The sequence below is a fragment of the Salvelinus namaycush genome, chromosome 5, assembly GCF_016432855.1.
Source record: "Salvelinus namaycush isolate Seneca chromosome 5, SaNama_1.0, whole genome shotgun sequence".
Lineage (NCBI taxonomy): Eukaryota > Metazoa > Chordata > Actinopteri > Salmoniformes > Salmonidae > Salvelinus > Salvelinus namaycush.
Genome location: NC_052311.1, coordinates 49,357,172 through 49,384,322, shown reverse-complemented (window position 1 = coordinate 49,384,322; position 27,151 = coordinate 49,357,172). Strand labels below are relative to the sequence as shown.

General features: G+C 42.1%; 2 protein-coding genes across 3 annotated transcripts in view; both read right to left on the bottom strand.

The window, feature by feature from the left end:
* Positions 1-7,034: 7,034 nt before the first annotated feature.
* bola1 (bolA family member 1) lies at positions 7,035-8,667 on the bottom strand. 2 transcript variants are annotated; one of them, XM_038993144.1, is made up of 2 exons: positions 8,613-8,667; positions 7,035-8,049 (listed from the first exon to the last, which is right to left on the bottom strand). In XM_038993144.1, the coding sequence occupies exon 2, from the start codon at positions 8,012-8,014 to the stop codon at positions 7,562-7,564; it is 453 nt and encodes a 150-aa protein (XP_038849072.1). In that variant the 5' UTR covers positions 8,015-8,049; positions 8,613-8,667; the 3' UTR covers positions 7,035-7,561. The 2 variants fall into 2 exon arrangements, with proteins under 2 accessions (XP_038849072.1, XP_038849073.1); XM_038993145.1 differs by having other exon boundaries at positions 8,529-8,615.
* A 4,483-nt stretch (positions 8,668-13,150) lies between these two features.
* The window catches only part of LOC120047604 (synaptic vesicle glycoprotein 2A-like), a 28,376-nt gene continuing 14,375 nt past the window's right edge, over positions 13,151-27,151 (bottom strand). Inside the window, exons 2-12 of the mRNA XM_038993143.1 lie at positions 21,425-21,605; positions 20,591-20,742; positions 20,126-20,259; positions 19,828-19,917; positions 19,330-19,437; positions 16,865-16,953; positions 16,322-16,486; positions 16,002-16,135; positions 14,456-14,662; positions 13,942-14,101; positions 13,151-13,334 (exon numbers count right to left, since the gene is read on the bottom strand). Coding sequence (XP_038849071.1) covers positions 13,151-13,334; positions 13,942-14,101; positions 14,456-14,662; positions 16,002-16,135; positions 16,322-16,486; positions 16,865-16,953; positions 19,330-19,437; positions 19,828-19,917; positions 20,126-20,259; positions 20,591-20,742; positions 21,425-21,605 — 1,604 coding nt within the window. The remainder of the gene's footprint in view (positions 13,335-13,941; positions 14,102-14,455; positions 14,663-16,001; positions 16,136-16,321; positions 16,487-16,864; positions 16,954-19,329; positions 19,438-19,827; positions 19,918-20,125; positions 20,260-20,590; positions 20,743-21,424; positions 21,606-27,151) is intronic.

Genomic DNA, 27,151 nt, shown 5'->3' with positions numbered 1-27,151 from the left:
TAACTGAACCCCACTGTGATGAAATTTACACCTCTATAGTCAATGCACGGACGCAGACCTCCCTCCTTCTTCTTCACAAAAAATAAACTCGAGGAGGCGGGTGACGTGGAGGGCCGAATGTACCCCTGTCCCAGAGATTCGGTGACATATGTCTCCATAGCCACCGTCTCCTCCTGCGACAGGGGATACACGTGACTCCTGGGAAGTGCGGCGTTCACCTGGAGGTTTATCGCACAATCCCCTCGTCGATGAGGTGGTAATTGGGTCGCCCTCTTTTTACAGAAAGCGATAGCCAAATCGGCATATTCGGGGGGAATGCGCACGTGGTGACTTAGTCCGGACTCTCCACCGTCGTAGCACCGATGGAAACTCCCACAAACTCCCCCCTCAGGGAAGGAGACTTGCATTGTCAGATTTCCCTCTCCCAGAATGAGCGCCTAAGTACTCCTGTCTTGCATCGCAATTTAATGCCAGGCATGCTGCTGGTATACAGAGAGTGTACAAAACATTAGGAACACCTGCTCTTTCCATGACATAGACTGACCAGGGGAATCCAGGTGAAAGCTATGATCCCTTATTGATGTCACTTGTTAAATCCTCTTCAATCAGTGTAGATGATGGGGAGGAGACAGGTTAAAGAAGGATTTTTAAGCCTTGAGACATGGATTGTGTATGTGTGCCGTTCAGGGGGTGAATGGGCGAGACAAAATATTTAAGTACCTTTGAACGGGGCATGGAAGTAGGTGCCAGGTGCACCGGTTTGGATGTGTCCAGAACTGCAACACTGCTAGGTTTTTCAGCCTCAACAGTTTCCCGTAGCAATCAAGAATGGTCCACCACCCAAAGGACATCCAGCCAACTTGACACAACTGTGGGAAGCATTGGAGTCAACATGGGCCAGCATCCCTGTGGAATGCTTTCAACACCTTGTAGAGCCCATACCCTGACGAATTGAGGCTGTTCAGAGGGCAAAACCATTTTCTGCTTAGATGATCCCAAACAAAGACATGCATGTGAGGAAAGAGGGGGGAGGGCTGCAAGAGAGTCTGTAGGTCTGTTTAGTAAACAGTCGAAAAGATGATGCGAGAACCAACTGTAAAGTGGAGGAACAGGGGAAGAGGAGGGAAGTAGAGGAGAGGGAACAAGAGAAGTGGGCATACAAGCCCTACACAGGTTCAGTGGAGTGGAGACCTATGTGGAGAGTGTTTACTGTAAATTGGATTCAGGAAGGTGCAGGGACTGCCTACCTACCACCACTATTCACTAGGTCAATTCAGAGTTAGACAAGGGGACAACAGCCCCCTGGCAATGAACATACACCACACCAGGACTGGTGGTGTGTGTGTGATTTATTTTATTTAATCCCCATTAGCTGTTGAAGAAAAAGTGTGTGTGGGGGGGCATACCTTTCCCATGTGTGTGTGTGTGTGTGTGTGTGTGTGTGTGTGTGTGTGTGTGTGTGTGTGTGTGTGTGTGTGTGTGTGTGTGTGTGTGTGTGTGTGTGTGTGTGTGTGTGTGTGTGTGTGTGTGTGAGAGAGAGAGAGAGAGAGAGAGAGAGAGAGAGAGAGAGAGAGAGAGAGAGAGAGAGAGAGAGAGAGAGAGAGAGAGAGAGAGAGAGAGAGAGAGAGAGAGAGAGAGAGAGAGAGAGAGAGAGAAAATAAAAATAACAACCCCTGCATTGGTCCTTGGTCCAAAGTGTGAGCCCATATGGTCACCAACCCCCCTCATTCACTGACGTCAAAATGTGTCTCCAAGTCCGCGTTTTTCACCATTTGAGAGCTCCAAGGTCAAAGACAAAAACGGAGGGGTTCCTAAAATCAAACACGGTGACAACCCCATCTGACCCAGAGCTTCACCCGAGCCCCGTTGTTTAATTTGAACCCTAATAACTCTTCAAATTAAAAGGCTATCCTATTATTATTTTTTCTCTCCTCCCCTTTAAAAGGCCTGGGTTTCAAAGTGCTAATAAAATAAACTGGAGGGCCCCATTTCTTTATTTGTTTGTGTGAAGGGTGTGTGGGAGAGTGAGGGCGGGGACTGAGGTTTTAGGTTCAGAGGGGGGGTAAAAGCAACAGAGGTCACTGGGAACAAAAGAGCAGAGGACCCGAGAGGTCAAACACCCTGGTGTCCAAACTCCCTGAGCTGGCGTTGTTGCAGGCCAGTGGCCCCGCTTGTATAATCGCCGGGTACGTTTTGTCCGAGAGGGTACGATAGAATATATCACGGGCGCCCGACAGATGAACAATAGATCACATTTTGTCGGCGCCCCGAGTCAAGCGTTCTGGCTCTTTTCAGCTTGACCGTACATCTGAAGCGATGAAGATTAACCCTCTATTCACTGGCCTTGCGTTGGGATGCCCTACGCCCGGCCAAACAATCTCTCCCATGGGTTTTTATAGGACACTACTACCACTAGCAACACACACCAGGTGCCTTTTCTCAGCAATTCAGCAGGTTGGGATAGAATGGGGGGCATTCATGAGAGTTTACCGCAACGTTAGGTTTGGGTGACCCGACCGTGACCACTTGTTTTTCCAACAGGAAAAAGAGGCCCCATAGCACTGTGTGGAATAGCTACTGTTTGCTCTTAAATACTTCCTCAACATCCTGAGAATGAAGCATTCATCTATTCAGTATCTGCGCATGGTCTGATCATTTCCTATAGAAAGGGAATGAATTATGAGTTGAAGTTACATTTATGAGTAACCATCCATGTCAGTGCATTTTGGTCCAACAAACTAAACCAGAAAGAGACCATAAGGAAGAGAGAGTTGATGCCAAAGCAGGCGCCGCACCCTACAGCCATAGGCTCATGTACTCTGTCAGCTGTCACTCAAAATACTAAAAGATTCCTAACATTTATGTTTGAATAACTTACAACCTCTGACTAAAAACATGAACATTAAGTAATACTCAGGGGGAAAAGCAATAACATCACATGGTAATATGATAATAGCTTCAGGCTGTGCATTAAACATAAATAGGCTCTGTCAGCTCTCTGGGGGGCTCAGCATTGGTATTCCTCTATAAGAAGCGGAGCATGGAGCTCATTTGAATGGCAGGGCTGGTTGAGAAAAAGTTAAGGGAAGGTTGGAGGACAAAGTGCAGCCAGGCTACGTTAGGTGGTCTACAGAGGATTGAGATGAGGGCCAGCTAAAAAGTTGAGAGAGAGTTGAGGAAAAGTTAAGAGTGGATTGGAGGTTGAGGGAAGGGTTGAGAAAGGTTAGAAGAAGGCTGCGAGAAAAAAAAAGTTCAGAGAGGATGAGCAAGGCGGGTGGAAGTGGATTCAGAGGGGGTGCTTTGAAACAGTTGAGAGACAAGGTTTAGGGAAAGTTGAGGAAAGTTTGAAAATAGTAGGACATCGAGAGAAACTACGGGTGGGGGCCGAGAGCAGATCGAGAGCGGATTGATAGGGGGTCCTAAACTAAAAACAGTTGAAGGGCGATTAGAAGAAAAGGGAAGGTTGAGAAAGGAACGGGAACAGGTTAAAAGACGCATCATAGATCAACAAAAGATCAGAGGTTGCTCAAACGCTGACAGGGGGCTGAGAAAGAGAGAGCTTGAGAGAGGCAGGAGGGAGGACAGAGAGAGACGAGGTTGAAAGAGGGAGTCTTATCTGTGTCCCATCTGTCTTGACATGTACACTCCTCTAGTTGAAGCCCTGCAGGGGAGAGTGTAAGAGGCATGCATGTCAATTACTGAGTGTGGATCCTCCAGAGGGCTTAGGGGTAAGGCCTGTGCACTCTGGCCCAAAACCAGCCTTAACCAGCCCCAGCCTCAACTCTGATGTCATGGTTTTCCACTGTCATGTGAGTCAGCGAACCATGCACACCAAAAGCCGTCATCACACGAAGGCAGATACTCTGCGTGGCACATGCAAAATGTTACTCGATTTCATTATTTCTTTGTGTTTGGCGATTGAGTAGATATTTTTACACAACTGAACATTTTGTCTTCTTTGGTTGAAAAGGGGGGGAAAACTATTGATATGACCTGCTTATTTTATGACTGGAGTTTGTGAAGAGGTCAAATGTTCTTGCACCCAGAATAAAATAAGTGAAAATGTAAAAGGGCAAAGGTAGAAAAATGCTTCTCATCTAATGACGTGATTGACAAATGTGCGGAGGAAAATGTGGCAAAGTGATTACGTGTGATTGATTGTTTGAGATTGTTTAACTCATCTCCCATGAAGACTGAAATATGATTAGCCTCATTCTTAGTCTCAAATCCCAACCCTTATCAGTATGACTATTTACTGACCATTATGAAGTTGAGATCCAAGATGTTTCTCATTAAGCAACCCTCCAAGATGTTTTGTTTGACTTGGTTGCACTGCACACCTGGGAGATCTGCCTTAATAAATACCTGATGTGTAGTGCCAGTTAATTCCCCTATAAAATAACTCCCTTCCTTCTTCCTGTGAGCACGGCTGGTGTTTATCAAACGAGGCAACGTCCTGTCATGTGACCCTGGTTTCTCCCAGAGCCCACCTGTGTGGACTTTTCTCTTAATCCATGCAGCCCTTTTACTCTGCTTTGAATACTTAGACTACTGAGTGTAACTAATTCTCCCACACAAGGATATTGTCTTCCCCTATCTCTTTCTTTGTCCTTCTCTTTCAAGCCGCCCATTCACTGAATTCATTAGTAGGCAGCGTGGTGAGAGAGAAAAACTTTCCAATTAAAGGACTTAATAGGCTATTACCATCATCTTAAATCCAACATTAGTTTTTTCTCACATTGTGAAACCAGATAATGATTATTTATCAGATCAGTGTGAACTTTTAAAACCCTTTCTGAAGTTTCTAACTTATAATTAGTGTTTTGAATGTGATGTATTCCCTATTTTGACCTACGGGTGTACTGTGAAGACATGCCAAAGTATGTTTTTAATGCAAAATAGGATAATAAAGCTAGTACAAATCATCCCATGTAATAGTCATAGGTCTGTGTAACATTTCCTACAATGATAAATAGTTTTTAAATGTGTACCACCCCCAGTTTTATCATTCAAAACACGTAAATTTAACAATTGTTGTTTCTAGTGGGGTTGAACTAAATGTGTTAAACAGGCTCTTTTCCCTCCACACACATGCTGCACAGACACTGCAGATGACCAGGGGGGCTGTGGAGGCAGATAGTCCCCTGGGACGGTCAAGCAGGCCCCAGCAGGGCCTTTTCTCAGAGTAGACACCCATTTGGTGCCTCCCTCCCTCCTCTCCTCGAACCCCCCTGACCGCCAACCTGGAGGGGTCAGCTGTGCAAAAGGAGCCCTGGTCCAGAGCCGGGAGCGTAAATCAGGGGCCATCGCGGGAACCCTGCCTTGCCCAGGGTCCCAGCCCGGCCTGGCACCATCACTCCTGGCTCTGACGTAGAGCAGGCTACCACTGAGGTGGGTTCCCACTGACCCAGACCGGGACACGTGGGCAACCCGGGACCCCCTGAATGATCCATCATCCCCAGGGACCAGCCAGAGGGAAAGCAGCCTATCTACCAGGTTTGGCTTTCATTTGTTTTAGTTTTTAATATTTCATTTCCATTCAGTTCATGAATTGAAGATACCACATTATATGTCAACATTATTTATACTTTTAATGAATACATTTCAACGTATTACCAATTGGAAAGCAATTGACCCCAGCCCATGCTACCTATACACCATCAGAATTTTCTGATTGAGTTGTGTACTAGCAGTTCAATAAACTCTGACAAACTCTAATCTCATAACAACTTATAATGGATATTAGCCAATCAACTTTGTCATTTTTGTTGCAACAGCACTATGCTATGCTAGCTTAAAATGGTTGACGTGTCCTCCTCGCCACTCCCTCATAACAGCACCTGGAATTGTGACAGGTAAATCTAATTTGCAGAGACAAGTCTTTGCTTCCCGAGGCAGTAGACTTTATTGCAATTGCCTTCACCCTTCGCTTTTTGCCCGTGTAGTAGTTTACGTCTCCCCCTGAGGCCTGACTCTAATAGACAGGGTCATAAAATGGTTGTGTTACTGTTTTCCTTTTTCAAACCAGTGACACCAGTTGTTCACCTTCCTCACAGGGCCTTTTGTAAGGCCTGACAGGTCGTCTATTCCAGACAGGGACATTTGTAGAAGTCAACCTTGAGTCGTCTCCACATTCAATAAGGACCATCTTTATGAGCTTTTCAGCACTTAAAAAATGCATGGGAAAAATGGCCGCTTGGATGGTTGTTTTGATTTAGTTGCATATTTTAAAGTTATTTTAAAGTTTGTTGATGTACTGAAATATTTCAATAAAACCTCCTAAAACATTAAAATGTTTACTAATTTATCGGAAAAACAAGACATTGGGAAAAGATGTTCGTTCACTGTTTGTTTGGGCTATCACCAACAATGTTTTTCGTGCCATTACTCTTACATGTTTTTGTAATAACAGATATTTTGACAGGTCCTGGGGTTGAAGGTAGGACAAGAGGACCTTCACGTTGACACATACAGCCGAGACAGAAATAGAAACACACGGCCATGATGGGGTTAGGGCATGTCATTCTGAGAACCACCAACATCTTTCACCCTGTCTTCTGGCCCTAAGCCATCCACAATAATTAGAAAAGACAGGCTAATAAGTCAAATTGATAACGAAGTAAGTGAACTGTGATACACCCTGTATGTGAGTTAAGACAATCGAGTTTGACCACCTCTATTAACCAACATCTTAATATTACACAATTTGAGTGATTATCCCCTGTTGCTATAACACTGACATTTTGGTATGGTGAGAAATGAAATAAAAAGTATTGGATTTAATAATTACCGTATTGAAGAATTGATGAAAGGCAGTGTCATAGGGAAATAATGAAGCCATGTGTCATCATTCTGTCAACGCTGTACTTCACATCAACAGAACATTTGCACATACTGCCCTCACGTGGTACCACTAGTACTACATTTAGTGTTCCGTTTCGAAATCAAAACGCAGCAAGTTTTTAAACCTATATTGCAGATGTGTATTCAAAAGGTAGCATGCAAAATGCAAAACAAAAACATTACAAGCAATATTTCATCAAATGTGTATTTTTATTAACAGACACCCAAGCCTTTTGGGGGGAAATAATACTAATCACAAAACTGCCCCAATGCACCTTGAGAAAACATATTCTTTATTCTGTCTTGACTTCTTGTACTTCTGACCTCACATACAAGACATTTTATTTTCAGACAAAACAGACACACTCCATCACTTCATATCATATAGTTCTAGTGATGGCCACTAAATGCAAGAGTCTAATCTAAAACCCAACTCTTCTTGAATTAAACTGCCAAGAGACCGAAGTGATGCTGCTCATTTAGAAACAACCTCTCAAGCAGTAATGAAATGATATCACACTAGTTTACAACAATGTTAATTGACACCCTCTTCAACTGCAGGCATATGGGGCGTTCAGGCTTTTGTTCCAGACCTGATTAAACTTATCAAGGTATTGAACAGACAACACATTTTAATAGATGAGTTAGTGCTGGAACCAAAGCCTGCACTGGCTGTTACTCTCTAGAGCCAGGGTCGATGACTGCTGAGTTTTGCTGGTCAGTCCCGTCCAGCCTTGAGTTTCTCCTCCACCGTGTGGTCCCCCTTGGATCCTCCCATGCAGGGTGGGCTCTTGGCTATGCTGGGGTTGCTGCCCCACTGCAGGGGTGTCTTGGCCTGGATGGCCAGCGCGTGGACACAGGTCTTCAGCTCCTCGGCTAGGGTCTCGTTGACAAGGCGGTGGCGCTGTAGCAGGGAGAGGCCGTCGAAGCGTGGGCTGACCACCAGGACTCTGAAGTGGGACTCGGATCCAGGGGGCACGGCGTGCATGTGGCTCTCATTGTGGACTTCCAGGTGTTCTGGCTCCAACTGCTGGGTGAGCTTGGTCCGTATGGCCCCCTCCACGGGCCGGTTGGGATCAGGAGCCATGTGGGGTCTGAAGTGGGCTAAGGGCCTGGTGAAGGCGAGGGTGGTGGAGATTGGACAGGCACAGCGGAGAATACTGTGCAGCATTCAGTAGATTGGGGAAGGCGACGACTGTAGAAAGCCTGCAATGAAGAAGTGGTCTCTCTTCAGGTTCAGAAGTTACAATCTTAGAAAAAAAAGTTGCTATCTAGAACCCAAAAGGGTTCTTTGGCTGTCCCGTCTGTGGAAAGGGTTCTACATGGAACCAAAAAGGGCACTACCTGGAACCGAAAAGCGTTATCCTATGGGGAAAGCCGAATAACCCTTTTGGAACCATTTTTTTCTAACTGTAGCTTGCATCCAGTAGCTCGCTATCTGCTGTTAAGCTAGCTATTTTACAGCAGACTCTGCTTTACATAGCTACAGTATCTGTTAGCTATAGCTACAACACCTATGTTCTTTAGATACATGAACATGCAATGCTGCGCAACGACGTTTGCTAATTTCTTTCACAACATACTATAACTAGCTACGTTAGCTAGCTAACGTTATCAAACTGGCTAGTTAGCTTCTTGCAGTAATCACAGCCATATTGACTGCATTTCGTAGCCTCGAATAGTACCTTAGCTAGTTTGGGTTGTTATTAATAAATGATCAAAGCTGTAATAATCCAAAGTGAGTTGTAATACACGTATTAGCTACCTACCTTTTCACAGTGTCCTCAGTTTTCCAACGTACACAGGAAGTGCTGCCTGCTTTGGACAGTCTGGTACTTGTAGTCTTTGTTTGAATTGTAGTCTTTGTAGACGGCCTGGGACTCATATTTCAGCAGTAAATTGTAGTCTTTGTAGGCTAGTAAATCTAGTACTGGTGGAGGTTTGTTGCAAAGCAATTTTTTTTCAAAATGAGCTATCATGCCTGTTGGTGAAATTACGTTGAACCAACGTGGAATAAGACGTTGGATTGACATCTGTGCCCAGTGGGATGCTGTTCCGGCCCCCAATTCACCGAAGTCAAGAAATCCATTATATCATTGATGATCAATTCGGTAAATTAAATAATTACAAGGGTTTCATCATTAGGACAGTAGTTTATTTTTCTTTGCTATCCATTGCAGTTCTGAAAATGTCAATTGCACAACAGTGCAAATAAATAAACATAGACAAAAGATAAGAAAAAATCTCACACACAAACTTTATAACAGAATCATGACGTTGTAACATTTAAGTATTCTTCATAACCAGTAGTATTTATTTTGATGTATTTACTTATATTCCATTCTCATTTACAAAATACACAAAATCAAAGACAACATATAATAGTATTCTGTCATTTACACTTCAGTTTTTTTGTCCTTTGTATTTTATTTATGGTTCCACATGTATAGAGTATTGTAATTCCTAATACTATGATCTATACTTACATACAAACAACTACAGATTCTACAGCACAGTACAATGACAGTGATAAATTCTCTGTTACATGAATTAATCACAATGTATTCTTATTGACAAAAGCCTCAAAGACCTCGGGGTAGTTTTAGAAGTAAATATAAGCTATTCAGTCCCATTTAGTAGAAGCCAACACACAGCATTTCAGTGGAAAAGGCCCAGCATATAATGTGCTTAATTTCCCAATAGTGTTTTGGGGAGAGATAAAAGACAAATAATCGAACATTTATTGCTATAATTACGTTTTTGCACTCATGATTGACCGTTGACCGAGCAACAAGTTAAGAATACAAAAAAACCCTGTAACAGAATTGAAAATATGCAACTACAGGTACTAGAAATAATCTTGACATAAAATATCCTGAACTGGTTCACTGAGAGAGTAAATAGATAGTTAAGCATTTCACAGCGTTCCATGTTGTACTATACAACAATAATATTGACATCCTTGTTTATCATTTCATGGGCGGTATAATTAGGACAACATAGAGATAGGATATGGAAACACAGATCAGACACATGCTACAATGCTGAGCCTGATTCTTCAATAACAAATGGAATCTTTTAAGATTACTCTGCTTCTTAGAGGAATTGTTAACAAATGTACTTTCCGACAGACTGGCCATCCACGTCCCAGATCAGTTTATAAAAACTGCTCCCCCTACTACAGGAATATTTTCAAGGGGTCAAAGGTTATAAAGACCTATAATATTTATTAATGATCTATGTTATATTTCATGTATTTTAATTTACATATTTAAATCTATATTCCAGTTTTTTTTATGACATAGTATAAACTTAAGACATACAAAAATATTTGGCAATAATAAATTAGATAAGTTACTCATGGCACACTTATAGATCGGCGGTCACTAAACCATCAGTGAAAGGTTTGGGTGTGTAGACTAATGCATGTCAATTGTGTGGAATATGCTAGTTTATGGTCATGTAAACATAAAGTAAAGTGAGAGGTTGCTATGTCAATAAATAGTCAACTGTGACAACTGTAAATCAATGTATACTGATTATTTTGTGTGCTGTTCACAACTGCATGCATGACTCATTTGGTACCAATTAATCATTTGGCTAATGTCTTAAAGTGGTCACTTGTAAGCAGTTGTTGTGTGTACGTCAACTGCTTTACCTTCTGTTACTCTTCATGTGCTAGCTACTGATATATTTTATGTCACAAAGGTTTTTGTCTTTTGAAGAATGCAAGGCATTAACAACTGTGCATGTACAGCTAGGTACATTTAGTGCAATGGATTGGTCTCTATCTAGAATTCTGTTAAGTCTACATATGGCTGCTATCCTAAAAAATGGCAGTTTATGATCATTTCCTTTGTTGCTGAATCAGTGCTTGTTGCTTTTCTCTGTTTGTTTCTTTGTAACATGCAATTGTGAACATACCACACTTGATCAATGTGCTAGCTATAAGGGAAATGTGAAATGTTTTTTGGTACCAAACCAATGTACAGGAAATCTATGGATCAGATGCCCTTTGCAGTGTGTTTAGTCCTAGTCTATCATGTATGATAAAAACCTCAGCAGAGGTGTGTAACATGTTAAATGTACCCATATATCATGATGTATGGGTACAACCGTGCTTCTACACCTGCATTGCTTGCTGTTTGGGGTTTTAGGCTGGGTTTCTGTACAGCACTTCGAGATATTAGCTGATGTACGAAGGGCTATATAAAATAAACTTGATTTGATTTGATGTTCTAAGCTTCAAGGGTGGAAATCAAAGGAAAGTTATACTACTTCTATTTCAATGCTCGGTGAAATGTTTCCCATAAGCATCCAATAGCATCCAATAATGTTCTCCTTCTCATTGAGTTTTAATTCTCATTTTGATCATCCGATCAATAAAGCAGCTTTTACTTATATCGCCACATCAGTTAATCATACTCCAAGTATCGAATAAAACAACTAATAAACAAGCTATCAAGAATCCACAAAAGAATAATCAATATTACAGGTCAAAGTTCAATATTGCACAGGCAAACAAGCACATTCTCACACCCATATCAAAATTATACTCAGAATAAGATATGGGCTATGACGTACATGTTAGTATTTAATGACAGTGCATATATGTGCTTACCACTATAGTCTCTTTTGAAACACATATATTGCGCCCAAAAGTAAATATATCTAAATATCTTTAAAACTCAAAACAAATATCAAATGAAATCTACTGAAAATATATCACATTGTTGCAATGTTTCACTGAAGTTTAGTGTATCCTTTCTATACCTTTGTGTATTATTTTCAACTTCATTATTTTGAAGATTTTCGCTCCACTTTGAACATCTAGTTCCTGTATCAAAATATCACAAAAAATGAAAACGTATGTTTCAGTTGTGCACATTAAACTGGTTTTATGTGTTTAAGGGATGCGAGAATGTTCCAGAAATCCAAGGTCAATGTTAGAACAGCCAAATTATATCAAAGGCAGTGTGATTTCTCTCCTAAAAGGACATGGATATAACATCTAACATCTGACCTATTGATGTACAGTAACATAACACACTTCAATGCCATTTTCCTACTGTGTTCTACCTTTCTAGCAAACTGTCCATGAATTCACTTACATACTTAGTTACATGCATACCACTTTCCAAAAACACATTTTGTACGAGCAAAAGATAATGCTATGACAGATGGAACAAAGAAGGCATTTGTTACTACAGGATATATGAAGTAAGAATGACGATTGAACTGTGGGATTTTAAACATTTGTTTAAAACGTAACAAGTTGTGACAATAGTCATATTTGCATCAGCCAACATTTGTGCTTTAAATGTGGAATGTTTGGACAAAAGTGTTGTTCTGAAATGTACACGGCGAACAATATGGGCTGAACAAATTTCAACATTGTCAGAAATGGAGATTGAAGGATTGATTTGAGTGACCGTTTATGATTGATTGAGATAGAATGGCTAGAAAGAATGTTTTAAAGGGAAAAAGCTCAACAGATCACGTTTGTCAACAGTCTCATTCAAACCATAATGAAAGTAAATCTGGAATGTTCTAAAATCTATAAAATGGCAGTTATTTTGTACATAAAATAAACACAAGACCTTGGAAGGTATGATAATGAGGAGGCCTTGGTTTAACGAAATGTTTTGGTTTACCCATTAAGTCAAAAATGGTTCAAATCAAGGCATAATGCATTATTTTAGACTGACGTTCTCCCATAAAAATGTAGATGGGAAGTGAGCTGAGCTTATCGGAGAAATTGATCTGAATACAGATCGGATGGCTAGTGGTAATTTCTATTACGGGCTATTGGCATGGCTCATAAACTAGCCCCCATGTCCCTACCCCATAACCCCATAAATCTGTCTTCATTTTGGGGACCTCCATCTAAACTAGTTCCTCAACCCTCCTAAACACATACACTCAGTGATTAAGATTGCACTGAACAAGCATTAAAGTTGGAACAGCTTCTGTTGGTCTAGGGGCAGAGTTTGGTTGCACTTCCCTTTCTCTACCAACTCACAGCATATTCATGGGGATCAATGTCAACCAGCGGCAGCACAGTTCCACAGATCTTAGTAGTATAGAGATGTGTCTATCTAAACAGTACATCCAATATCAGGCAATCCACAATATTTACAACTTAGTAGATCTGTGCAGCATCTGCATTGAACTAATTCCTGTGAATAGGCTGTGACTTCAATGGGGCGTACAGGGCAGAGTTGAGGGGTTTCTTGGGCTGCTTGTTGTTCACAGTGTGGCTTACTCATTCCGACCCCCCACGTCGCCCCCTAGGGGTGTGGCCACATTATTGCAGCACCTGGCCCCGTGTCTCCGGCAGCTTGAACGCCAGGAAGCTGCCCGCTGCAAGCGCCCCGGAGGCAAAAAGGATGGGCACAGCCTTGGTAATGCCCACGAAAGAGGTGAAGATGCTGATGCCCAACACGGCTGCCAGCTTACAGAGGGCGTTTAGAAAGCCAAACGCTGTGCATCTGGGAGGAGAGAGGAAGATCAGTCAGTTCCATAATGACCTCTATTCAAACAGTCTCAGATTGAACTCATAATGTAACACCTGCAGGAGGACTGTTCAGCCAGATAGGGAGCGCTACTACTCTTTCTGAAATTGGAAAATAATATTTAATCATGGTCAGATATTATTAAGCAATGAGGTATGGGGGGTGTGGTATATTGACCATTTACCACAAACCCCTGAGGTGCCTTATTGCTTTTATAAACTGGTTACCGACATAATTAGAGCAGTAAAAATAAATATTTTGTCATACCCATGGTATACGGTCTGATATACCACGGCTGTCAGCCAATCAGCATTCAGGGCTAGAACTCAGTTGATAATAATGAACAGCTATAGGTTGGTTGAGGCAGTGCAGTGTTCATTCAGCCATGGGGTGGCAGTAAGGATTCCCACCCAGTCTCACACACCACTACCACCGATGCTCTTACACAGTACTACTTCCTCCATTTGCCTCCATCTAGTGTAGCCAATCACATCAAGGCACCACTTTTGCCAGTAAACCCTGGAAGCTACAACCTTCCACAGTGCCAAGGTTTTGGTGTGGCTCTCTGGTTGGGGTTTCCTACCTCTTGTCAGAGGGGTAGAGCTCCACCGTCAGCACGTCCAGGGCGTTCCAGGAGGCGATGCTGATGCCCCCGAACAGACAGAGCAGAGCGATCATGGCCGACTCGCTGTTGCCGAACGACAGGAAGAAACAGCTGACACAAGAGATCACACTGGAGCCCGCTGGAGAGTGATAGGGGAGGAGGGAAAGAGATGAGGGGGAAGGGAAAGGGTGGGAGATATGAGGTAAGGAGGGGTAGAGAGGGAGGGAGAAAGGGGAGAAAGAGAGAAGAAGAGAGGGAAAATGAGTGAATCTATGAATATGTCATCTAATATGCCTGCTATTCTTGCTGAATCCATTTTGGCCATTGTAAGACAGGACATTCTGCCCAATCTACCATAGGTTAAGCAGACAACATTTTGTTTTCTTAAGGTTGCTGATCTCTATGTGTCGAAGACATGCACCAACAGTACGGTGCAAAATCAAATGACACCATTGTAGCCGTGACGACACTGTGCCTCTCCTCGCTCTATTACCCAGCATCCTCAGCCGTCCGATCTTGTCCATGAGCAGCGCCGACACAATGTTGCCAGGCAACACGGCCAGGGTGCCCAGGAAGCTGACAAAGTAAATCATGTAGGCACTGTTCTCGTCGCTGAAGTCGCTAAGCATGCAGCCCTCCTTGTTGTGCAGGAAGGTGCTGTTGACCAGTTTGCTGTTGATCAGCCTGTACTTGAACAGATCTGCAGGGGAGAGAAGGAGGGGAGAGAGAGGAGAAGGGGGGGGGGTGTATTGATGAGAATTGTGGTTAAATAGATTCAATGTAGGGATAGACTTTAATGCATTCTGTACTGCTCGGATCTTTAATGTCAGCTATTTCATATGAACACAGTACCATAAACCACAGTCATTCTAACGGATGAACGACAGAATATGAACTGGGGCCTAAGGTTCACATATCTAGGGCCTATTCAATGAGTTACACAATAAAATACATTCATAATACTGAATTCTTTATTCTACTGTACATAAGAGAACGGTTTGTCCATACTGTCCACGCCTAACCTCCAATCTCTAGGTTTTGCTCTGCTGTACTTCTCAGCATAAATCCATCATGTGGTTGGTCCCATAGTGGGTTAACATTCTGCACTATGGCAACAATCTAGCAGCTTCTAGCTCTTAGTGGGAAATCACAGAGGGATTAAGACCTAAAGCAAAAACAGTGAAATTAGTTTCTAATTCAAATTCAAATGAGTAGCTCCTGCATGGCATTGATAGCAGCAGAGTGGTGATTGCTTGACTAGTCTAATGACGGACAAACACCTAACAGAACGAGAGGGAGGCGTTCAGATAGTCCCTATCGTATGCCCTGATAACGTCTTGAGAGAGAGAGAGAAAGAGAGAGAGAAAGAGAGAGAGAGAGAGGCTAAGCCATTATAGGCTTGTGTTTGGCTGATAGTAGGTTTCCATCGTTGAGTGTGTAATGTCAGAGATGAAATTGGATTCTGCCGATGGATCGAGTGGACTTCAAGCTCATCAATATTACCCATCTTTTGTCATCAGCCATACAGATTAATCATCTTCTTGTGCAGGCTGCTTTTTGTTCTGGAAAAATCTATCATTCAGTTTGAGATGACTGACAGTTATGTAATTTGCAGGCTGAAGTAAAATAGGATTGGGGCTGTGTTGCTAGGATACCTCTCTCTGTCTGCATTGCTACATTATGTTACAGGGCAAGGGACTAGAGTGACGGTAATTGAGCCATTTTGTCTTGTATGAAGCATATAATTGGAGCTGATTCTCTGCTCTGTTTCTGTAAGAGAGGTTGAACACCTTAGTAAGAAATGCATAAGATCTATATGAACAACATAAGACATTTCTAGCTCCTTAGACAAAATATGGTATACAATTGCATTTTATCTGTCAATCAAACACAGAAGCCACTAACACGATTGAGATTACAGTACTTAGATGAGTTAATGAAGGAAAACCCCTTATAAGCAAAACAATACATCCATAACTTATAATTCCAACAAACACTGATACAACACTCTCATCAGCAGAGAGTTGTAAACAACCGACCTGTGTTGTAGAAGAGGGTGGCGATGAAGGTGCAGTTCTTGAAGAAGGTGTTGCTGGAGGTGATGTCTTCAAAGTAGCACTCCTCAAACAGAGAATCCTCGAACACCATGGACTTCATCTTCAGATTCATAAACCTGACAGAGAGACAGAGAGAGAGGTGGAGAGAGAGAGAGAGAGCGAGTGTGAGAGAGAGAGAGAACGAGTTTGTTTTAACATCAGAATGACCGATTGACCCTTGACCTATTTACTGTGTGAATGGCTTGGTACCCTGCTGTGTTCCCATGACAACGCTGATGAGGGAAGAGGGAAGGGGGACCTACTTGTTGTTGAAGTACTCTCCGTTGCGGTGCACCTGGTTCTCCAGGGTGAAGTTGAAAGTGACGTGCTCCACCTTCTCCTTGATGAAGACCTTGGTGCGCGAGGAGTACTCCTGCTTCTGGAGGTACTTGATCATGTCAGGGAACCACACCGTCAGCCCGTAGTAACTGAGGGAGAGAAGGGAGATGGATGTTAAGACAGACGTAGGGATCTTGACATAACCCACTTAGAAGGGATAGGACACTAACTACATCATCCATATCAGTAATGTAAAACTACATTCTCACTTGAGTCAGACAACCTCTAATCAAAATGTATTGGTCGCATACACAGATTTGCAGGTGTTATAGCAGGTGCAGTGAAATGCTTATGTTACTAGCCCCAACAGTGCAGCAGAATGCCTCGCGAATACAATACTAGTACACAAATAATTTAAAAATCTTAACAAGAAATCAAGTTAGTTTATTATACCAGTAATTCATTCTATGCGGATCTGGCTTTGGCTGTATGTTATGTGAAAACAGTTTTTGGGAGCTTGACTTTACCTGAACGACATAGAGAACCACACAGCCATCATCATGAGAGTGGTGCGGCGGTACTCAGGAGAGAATATGGCCATGAAGTTGCTCCACACCTACAGGGAGGTTCACAGGTTCACACACACACACACACACGCACACACACACACACGCACACACAATCCGACACACACACGCACACACAAACCGACACACACACGCACACGCAAACAATGTATCTCAAAGGAAGTCTTCTACAATCTACAACAGCATTAAATTAACATAAAGTTCCACACAAGCCAACAGTAAACACAGCTAGTAAACATAGCTAGTGATTCTCTGCACACAGGCACTTTATAAACAACGGGGGCTGATATACAAACAATCGTTCCAGTCTCTCACTCTGTAGTTAAGAGCATTTTAAACATGAACCTAGTCCGCTCTCTTTGACAGTAATAGCAGTGGTGATTGTCATTCAGGGAAGTATGAGAGACTATAGGCGGAAGGTAGCCTAGCGGTTAGAGTGTTGGGCCAGTCACAGAAAGGTCGCTGGTTTGAATACCTGAGCCAAGGTGAAAAATCTGTCGATCTGCCCTTGAGCAAGGTACTTAACCCTAATTTGCTCCAGGGGAGCTGTACTACTATGGCTGACCCTGTAAAATAACACATTTCACTGCACCTATCTGGTGTATGTGACAATAAAACATATTATTTGGTATACAGATGCTATTTAGATTGAGCTAGAATATAACACCTTTTTGTTAGACCAATGATGAGCATTCAAAATGTAGAAGAAGAAGGAGAAAGATAGATAATCCTCCCATTCTTGTTAAAGTATTCACTCAATTTAGCCCCAGTTGACCAAAGATCCTTAGGAGAGCAAGTGAAACATTAGTTAGTCTCTGGTTTAGCTGTTGATTACCAGTATGATGTTACCTAGTTGAACAGGTTAAGGTAGAGTATGTTACCTGGTTGAACAGGTTATTAAGGTAGAGTATGTTACCTAGTTGAACAGGTTATTAAGGTAGAGTATGTTACCTGGTTGAACAGGTTAAGGTAGAGTATGTTACCTGGTTGAACAGGTTATTAAGGTAGAGTATGTTACCTGGTTGAACAGGTTAATGGAGAGTATGTTACCTGGTTGAACAGGTTATTAAGGTAGAGTATGTTACCTGGTTGAACAGGTTAAGGTAGAGTATGTTACCTGGTTGAACAGGTTAAGGGAGAGTATGTTACCTGGTTGAACAGGTTATTAAGGTAGAGTATGTTACCTGGTTGAACAGGTTAAGGTAGAGTATGTTACCTGGTTGAACAGGTTAAGGTAGAGTATGTTACCTGGTTGAACAGGTTATTAAGGTAGAGTATGTTACCTGGTTGAACAGGTTATTAAGGTAGAGTATGTTACCTGGTTGAACAGGTTATTAAGGTAGAGTATGTTACCTGGTTGAACAGGTTAAGGTAGAGTATGTTACCTGGTTGAACAGGTTATTAAGGTAGAGTATGTTACCTGGTTGAACAGGTTATTAAGGTAGAGTATGTTACCTGGTTGAACAGGTTAAGGTAGAGTATGTTACCTGGTTGAACAGGTTATTAAGGTAGAGTATGTTACCTGGTTGAACAGGTTATTAAGGTAGAGTATGTTACCTGGTTGAACAGGTTAAGGTAGAGTATGTTACCTGGTTGAACAGGTTATTAAGGTAGAGTATGTTACCTGGTTGAACAGGTTATTAAGGTAGAGTATGTTACCTGGTTGAACAGGTTAAGGTAGAGTATGTTACCTGGTTGAACAGGTTATTGAGGTAGAGTATGTTACCTGGTTGAACAGGTTATTAAGGTAGAGTATGTTACCTAGTTGAACAGGTTATTAAGGTAGAGTATGTTACCTGATTGAACAGGTTAAGGTAGAGTATGTTACCTGGTTGAACAGGTTATTAAGGTAGAGTATGTTACCTGGTTGAACAGGTTATTAAGGTAGAGTATGTTACCTGGTTGAACAGGTTATTAAGGTAGAGTATGTTACCTGGTTGAACAGGTTAAGGTAGAGTATGTTACCTGGTTGAACAGGTTATTAAGGTAGAGTATGTTACCTGGTTGAACAGGTTATTAAGGTAGAGTATGTTACCTGGTTGAACAGGTTAAGGTAGAGTATGTTACCTGGTTGAACAGGTTAAGGTAGAGTATGTTACCTGGTTGAACAGGTTATTAAGGTAGAGTATGTTACCTGGTTGAACAGGTTAAGGTAGAGTATGTTACCTGGTTGAACTGGTTATTAAGGTAGAGTATGTTACCTGGTTGAACAGGTTAAGGTAGAGTATGTTACCTGGTTGAACTGGTTATTAAGGTAGAGTATGTTACCTGGTTGAACAGGTTATTAAGGTAGAGTATGTTACCTGGTTGAACTGGTTATTAAGGTAGAGTATGTTACCTGGTTGAACAGGTTATTAAGGTAGAGTATGTTACCTGGTTGAACAGGTTAAGGTAGAGTATGTTACCTGGTTGAACAGGTCAGCCAGCTTCATCCTCCATCTCTGGTGCCAGGCGGTGCCCTCTCCCATGTCCACCAGCTCATCCATCTGCTTAACTGTCTTGATGGTGGTCACCTAGGGGCAACAACACAACTCAGTCACACTAACTTCCTTAACATAATTACTCCCTAAACAAGTTTATCAAAGCTTAATTCATCCTCAAATAACTAATAAGTTCAAGCTAATTCATGCAAATTGAACAAGGGTCCTCCTCACTGTAAACGTATGAGAGAGGCTGTGTTTGCTCAGAGGCAGTAATTGCAAGATGATAAATGAATATAAAAATGTCCCCTCATTTCTTTTATCTGAATAAAAGACTGCTTCACTTCACAGACTAGATGTGTCTGATAGAGGTTTGAAAGTAGTTTAGGATGGATGTACTGTGTGTGCGTGCGTGCGTGCGTGCGTGCGTGCGTGCGTGCGTGCGTGCGTGCGTGCGTGCGTGTGTGTGTATGTATCACTCACAGAGAAGACCCTCTCTGGGTAGCCCTTCGCCCTCATGTTGGTGTCATGCACCTGCTTCAGAATCATCCAAGCCTCATCGTGTTTCCCATTCTACAACAGACAAGACAGGCACATTTGTCTAATGAATAGATAAATTTGTCAGGATAATCAGGATCCCAGTAGGTGTATGATGAAGGTAGCTACTGTAGGTGTCATGATATTCAAACAGCAGTAAGTCCCAAGTTAAACCCAGGATGATAAACAATGCCTTGGGTAGCTACTATTTTGTTATATTTTCATTGGTGGTTGGTGGATTGACCTCCAGGAAGAAGCGTGGGCTCTCGGGCATTGTGGTGAGGGCAGAGATGGCTGCCACAGAGGGGAAGGCACACACTAACACAAACACACGCCAGCTGTGGAACTGGTACGCAGAGCCCATCTGGAAACTCCAGCCTGGAACAGGGACATAAAGAGGTTGAAGAACTATGGTGCAAGGGTCATACCAGACAGCAGTATACAGGACGATAAGCATATGCATCCATGTTTGATAGGAGCATAACAAAAAATATGATGATTGTTTCTGTGTGTATAAATCGTGTGTATTAATTTGTGTTTAAATGTACAGTATGTGTAATCCTTGCATGGAAACCAATTTTCACAATGGGGTGGTAGAAATGATCTGACTTATTGACCGACGAACAATCCCCCAACTGACTCACTGATTTCTTGATTGATTCATTGACTGATTGACTGGTTGGTTGATTGGTTAATTGACATTTCTCACCATAGTGGGGGATGATGGCCCAGGCCATGGCAGAGGCGTAGATGCCACCGATCATCCAGAACATGCAGAGCCAGCTGAGGTGCTCTCCTCTCTTCTCCTGGGCCAGGAACTCAGAGTAGTAGGAGAACACGATGGGGATGGAACCACCGATGCTGCAGAGAGGGAGAGAGAGAGGGGGGAGAGAAAGAGAGAGAGAGAGAGAGAGAGAGAGAGAGAGAGAGAGAGAGAGAGAGAGAGAGAGAGAGAGAGAGAGAGAGAGAGGAGAGAGAAAGAGAGCGAGAGAGAGAGAGAGAGATAGAGAGATAGAGAGAGCGAGGGATAGAGCGATGGAGAGAGTGATAAAGACAAAGAGAGAGGTGAGAGAGGGAGTGGGGAGAGAGGGAGTGGGGAGAGAGGGGCCAGGAAGACACAAGAGGAGAGTGAGAGGGGATGAGACATTGAGAAAGAGTGAGCGAGGGACAGGGATGACAGAGCAAAAATGTGGAAAAAGAGACGAGGGGGAAGGGAGAGTTATGAAGACAGGCGATGAAAGAAAGAGAAAGAGAGAGAGCGAGAGAGAGACAGAGAGAGAGGGGAAATAAAGAGTCTCTTCAGCATATTAAACCATTTCAATAATCTGTGCCAGCATAATAACATGATCAACATCAATAATAGACAGGCTTTATACACATTTCATCCAGTTGATTTAACCAAGCTGGGATCGCTTCCAGACTTCCAGCATTGGGAGTCATTGCGGGGCACATTCATTTTGGGATCATTTACAGTCGGCACTAGTATTTATAGCCGAGTCGTTCTCAGGGGAGAAGGGGTGTGTGACACAGCGTCCTTCCTTACCCCACGCCGGAGAGCAGACGGCATAAAAGGAAGGAGCTGTATCCTTGAACGAAGGAGGAGAAGAAGGCAAACACGCTGTTGATGGAGAGAGAAATGAGGAGGGTCTGTCGCCGTCCAATCCGGTCGGCCAGGCCGCCCCACAGGAAGGCCCCCACCATCATCCCCAGGTACACAATAAGACCTGAGAGAGGGAGAGAGAGAGAAGTGGTGGGGGAGTGGGAAGGAGAACAAAGGAGAGAGAGAGGAAAAGGTGAGAGAGAATATAGGGATGGAGGGGGATTATTAATACCTATCAGGGTTATTATAAAAAAGAGTTCCAAAATGGTTCTTTCACTGTCCCTATAGGAGAACCCTTTTTGGTTCCAGGTAGAACTATTTTCTGGTCCATGTAGAACCCTCTGTGTAAAGGGTGGATAGAACGGGCGTCCCCATTCAAGTCAATAATGGTGTAATAGGTGGACTGGCAGCCATTGCGAGTATACACATAGGAGCAAATCAGGAAATAAAAGCAGGAAGTGTACCCACTAGTCTCTACTGTGATTTATTGACTCAACTCAACTGACATTACAACAAAAATTATTCCATTGCATGAGCCACATCAGTTTGCATCATATGAATGAACATTCTACATTACCATGGAAATGATTGCATCACAATACCAGACAGCCATTGCGAGTGTACCCATGAGTTTGCCAGTCAAATTCCCAGGGTTAGAGCTTTCAAGCTCATTCTTTCATTCATTCTATTTCTATTGTATGGATCAATACATTCATTGATATTTAATTCTGTTCAGCTCTCGATAGAGTTCCAAGCAATCCTTCATCTAGCTAACTAGCCAGTTTCATCGCATAAATATACAATGGCTTATTGTAGCACAAAACATGTATTAAAGAATGTTATATACTTTTAACATTATTATACATCAGGGGTCATATGTGTCAAGCGTCGCAGAATACAGGTGCAGGATCTTCATTTGATCACCCTGTTGCAGGAGAACTTTCCAGGAAATAAAAAATGCGTAGTGCATTTGAGGTTTAAAACGCTTCTGAAGATTAGAATTTAATTTCCCAATTTAAAATACTTTCAGACTTGATTTTCCCTTGCTTAAAATGTATCAACCCCTACAAAAATGTGCATTAATTATAATCCACATAATAATTCACATCTCCTGTTGCTGCAGGATGCTGTAGCAAACTGGCTCAAATTAAGATCCTACACCTGAATGGGTGCTTATCTAGGATCATGTCCCCCCGTCCATGTAATCGTAATAATTTTATCTAAATACAAAACTGTCCTAAATCAGAAATCCAACTCTGAGACGTTTGACACATAAGGCCCCAGATGTTAAGAAACTGAAGTTATATTACAAAAAAGTGACTGTCACGTTCACTGTCTTCAAACTTCCTGTCATAGATGAGCCAAGGCGCAGCGTGCATGAAAGTTTTTTATATTTAAGCAATAATAAATGAGAGGCCATGCGTTTTGACATGTGTTATGACCACCACAGCCAAGATAAAAAATGTATAACACATGGACTCGGGTTACCAGCGCTAAAAAGCACGATTATTTCCCAAACCATGCATTTCTTTACAAAACGTGATGCTACATTCACTAACACTGTGTGCAATTCCAGGCGTTCTGTGGTTGTTAGTTATATTTGTATTGACTGCCATGGAAAGCAAAACTACCCAAGCGCTGGTTGATAGTTCTAGAACTTTGCAGGTTGCTATGGCAAACAAAAATGGTTGTTATGGAGGCTCTTCCCCCTGCTAGCTAGCCAACTACACAGCTAGCACAATCACTTCAGACTGAAGCTGGAAAGAAGGCAAACTAGCTGCATTTTGTTTTACCTGTTTTTCTATTGACATTTCTTTGTATATGGCCATAATAATTATGCCGATTCGTTATTTTGACTGGCTTAGAAAAGCTGCCTGTCGGTCTCATTCTGACTCCTGATAAGTTCATTATTATGGGACACAGTGGAGATCGAATTTCAATATTGCAACAATGTTGCAAATGCCGGAGATAATGTCAAGATGCTTTTTACAGTGGAGATCAAGTTTATAAATTGCATGGCTGGGCATATGAAACAGTGGATCTGTAAAAGTAGTCGTAGTAGTGCGTTGCTAGGTAACAATGTAAACAATGTAAATTGTATGAATGTACCGTCTCTAACAATGGGAATTCCAATCCACCTGTTGTATAATTAAGCAAAAAGGCACTAGGGGGTGTGGTATGTTTTATTTCACCTTTATTTAACCAATATACCACGGCTAAGGGCTGTTCTTATGCACGAAGCAAAACAAAGTGCCTGGATACAGTTCTTAGCCGTGGAGGTTGAATGGGCAAGACAAAAGATTTGAACGGGGTATGGTAGTAGGTGCCAGGCGCACCGGTTTGAGTGTGTCAGAACTGTAATGCTGCTGAGTTTTTCAAGATCAACAGTTTCCCGTGTGTATCAAGAATGATCCACCACCCGAAGGACCTTCAGCCAACTTGACACAATTGTAGGAAGCATTGGAGTCAACATGGGCCAGCTTCCCTATTGATTGCTTTCGACACCTTGTAGAGTCTATGCCTCGACAAATTGAAACAGTTTAGAGGGCAAAAGGGGTAGCAACTCAATATTAGGAAGGTATTCCGAATGTTTTGTACACTCAGTGTACAGTCGTGGCCAAAAGTTTTGAGAATGACACAAATATTAAATTCCACAAAGTTTGCTGCTTCAGTGTCTTTCGATATTTTTGTCAGATCTTACTATGGAACACTGAAGTATAACTACAAGCATTTCATAAGTGTCAAAGGCTTTTATTGACAATTACATGAAGTTGATGCAAAGAGTCAATATTTGCAGTGTTGACCCTTCTTTTTCAAGACCTCTGCAACCCGCCCTGGCATGCTGTCAATTAACTTCTGGGCCACATCCTGACTGATGGCAGCCCATTCTTGCATAATCAATGCTTGGAGTTTGTCAGAATTTGTGGGATTTTGTTTGTCCACCTGCCTCTTGAGGATTGACCACAGGTTCTCAATGGGATTAAGGTCTGGGGAGATTCCTGGCCATGGACCCAAAATATCTATGTTTTGTTCCCCGAGCCACGTAATTATCACTTTTTCCTTATGACAAGGTGCTCCATCATGCTGGAAAAGGCATTGTTCGTCACCAAACTGTTCCTGGATGGTAGGGAGAAGTTGCTCTCGGAGGATGTGAGTAAGCCCACTCTCTTGGCTGAGAAGCAACCCCACACATGAATGGTCTCAGGATGCTTTACTGTTGGCATGACACAGGACTGATGGTAGCGCTCACCTTGTCTTCTCCGGACAAGCTTTTTTCCAGATGCCCCAAACAATCGGAAAGGGGATTCATCAGAGAAAATGACTTTACCCAAGTCCTCAGCAGTCCAATCCCTGTACCTTTTGCAGAATATCAGTCTGTCTCTGATGTTTTTCCTGGAGAGAAGTAGCTCCTTTGCTGCCCTTCTTGACACCAGGCCATCCTCCAAAAGTCTTCGCCTCACTGTGCGTGCAGATGCACTCACACCTGTCTGGTGCAATTCCTGAGCAAGCTCTGTACTGGTGGTGCCCCGATCCTGCAGCTGAATCAACTTTAGGAGACGGTCCTGGCGCTTGCTGGACTTTCTTGGGCGCCCTGAAGCCTTCTTCACAACAATTGAACCGCTCTCCTTGAAGTTCTTGATGATCCGATAAATGGTTGATTTAGGTGCAATCTTACTGGCAGCAATATCCTTGCCTGTGAAGCCCTTTTTGTGCAAAGCAATGATGACGACACGTGTTTCCTTGCAGGTAACCATGATTGACAGAGCAAGAACAATGATTCCAAGCTCCACCCTCCTTTTGAAGCTTCAAGTCTGTTATTCAAACTCAATCAGCATGACAGAGTGATCTCCAGCCTTGTCCTCGTCAACATTCACACCTGTGTTAACGAGAGAATCACTGACATGATGTCAGCTGGTCCTTTTGTGGCAGGGCTGAAATGCAGTGGAAATGTTTTTGGGGGATTCAGTTAATATGCATGGCAAAGAGGGACTTTGCAATTAATTGCAATTCATCTGATCACTCTTCATAACATTCTGGAGTATATGCAAATTGCCATCATACAAACTGAGGCAGCAGACTTGGTGAAAATTAATATTTGTGTCATTCTCAAAACTTTTGGCCACGACTGTAGATTGTCTGGACCAGTATACAGTACCAGTCAAAAGTTTGGACACACCTACTCATTCAAGGGTTTTTCTTTATTTTTTACTATTTTCTACATTGTAGAAAAATAGTGAAGACATCAAAACTATGAAATAACATATATGGAATCATGTAGTAACCAAAAAAGTGTTAAACAAATCAAAATATATTTTATATTTGAGATTCTTCAAAGTAGCCACCATTTGCCTTGATGACAGCGTTGCACACACTTGGCATTCTCTCAACCAGCTTCATGAGGTAGTCACCTGGAATGCATTTCAATTAACAGGTGTGCCTTGTTAAAAGTGAATTTCTTTCCTTCTTAATGTGTTTGAGCCAATCAGTTGTGTTGTGACAAGGTATACAGAAGATAGCCCTATTTGGTAAAAGACAAAGTCCATAACAGCAAGAAAAGCTCAAATAAGCAAAGAGAAACAAAAGTCCATCATTACTTTAAGACATGAAGGTCAGTCAATACGGAACAACTTTGAAAGTTTCTTCAAGTGCAGTCGCAAAAACCATCAAGCGCTATGATGAAACTGGCTCTCATGAGGACCGCCTCTGCGGCAGAGGATAAGTTCACTAGAGTTACCAGCCTCAGAAATTGCAGCCTAAACTTTTATTTATTTTTTATTTTACTAGGCTTGTCAGTTTAACGAGTCACAAACCCGGATCCGGGATCCCCCCCATCAAAAAAGCTGACTAGCATAGCCTAGCCTAAAGCCACAGGGATATCATATAATAAAATGTTCATGAAATCACAAGTCCAAGACACCAAATGAAAGATACACATCTTGTGAATCCAGCCATCATTTCTGATTTTTAAAATGTTTTACAAGGAAGACACAATATGTATTTCTATTAGCTAACCACCATAGCAAAAGACACAACTTTTTTTTCCCACCATTTTTTTCCTGCATAGGTAGCTATCACAAATTCGACCAAATAAAGATGTAAATAGTCACTAACCAAGAAACAACTTCATCAGATGACAGTCTGATAACATATTTATTGTATAGCATATGTTTTGTTCGAAAAATGTGCATATTTCAGGTATAAATCATAGTTTTACATTGCAGCCACCATCACAACTCTCACCAAAGCAACTAGAATAACTACAGAGAGCAACGTGAATTACCTAAATACTCATCATAAAACATTTATGAAAAATACACAGCGTACAGCAAATGAAAGACAAAGATCTTGTGAATCCAGCCAATATTTCAGATTCTTTAAGTGTTTTACAGCGAAAACACAATTTAGCATTATATTAGCTTACTACAATAGCCAACCACACAGCAGCATTGATTCATGCACGTTAGCGATAGCGAATAAACCAGCAAAAGATATAAAAATTTTCACTAACCTTCTCAAAACTTCATCAGATGACAGTCCTATAACATCATATTACACAATACATATATTGTTTGTTCGAAAATGTGCATATTTAGCGGCACAAATCGTGGTTATACAATGAGAATAGTAGCCAAGCTGCCAACAAAATGTCGGGAGAAATCTTGGGAGAGG

What these genes read in the sequence shown, in the direction of transcription:
- bola1 (XM_038993144.1), bottom strand. Translation starts at nt 8,014, where the DNA reads ATGCTGCACAGTATTCTCCGCTGTGCCTGTCCAATCTCCACCACCCTC.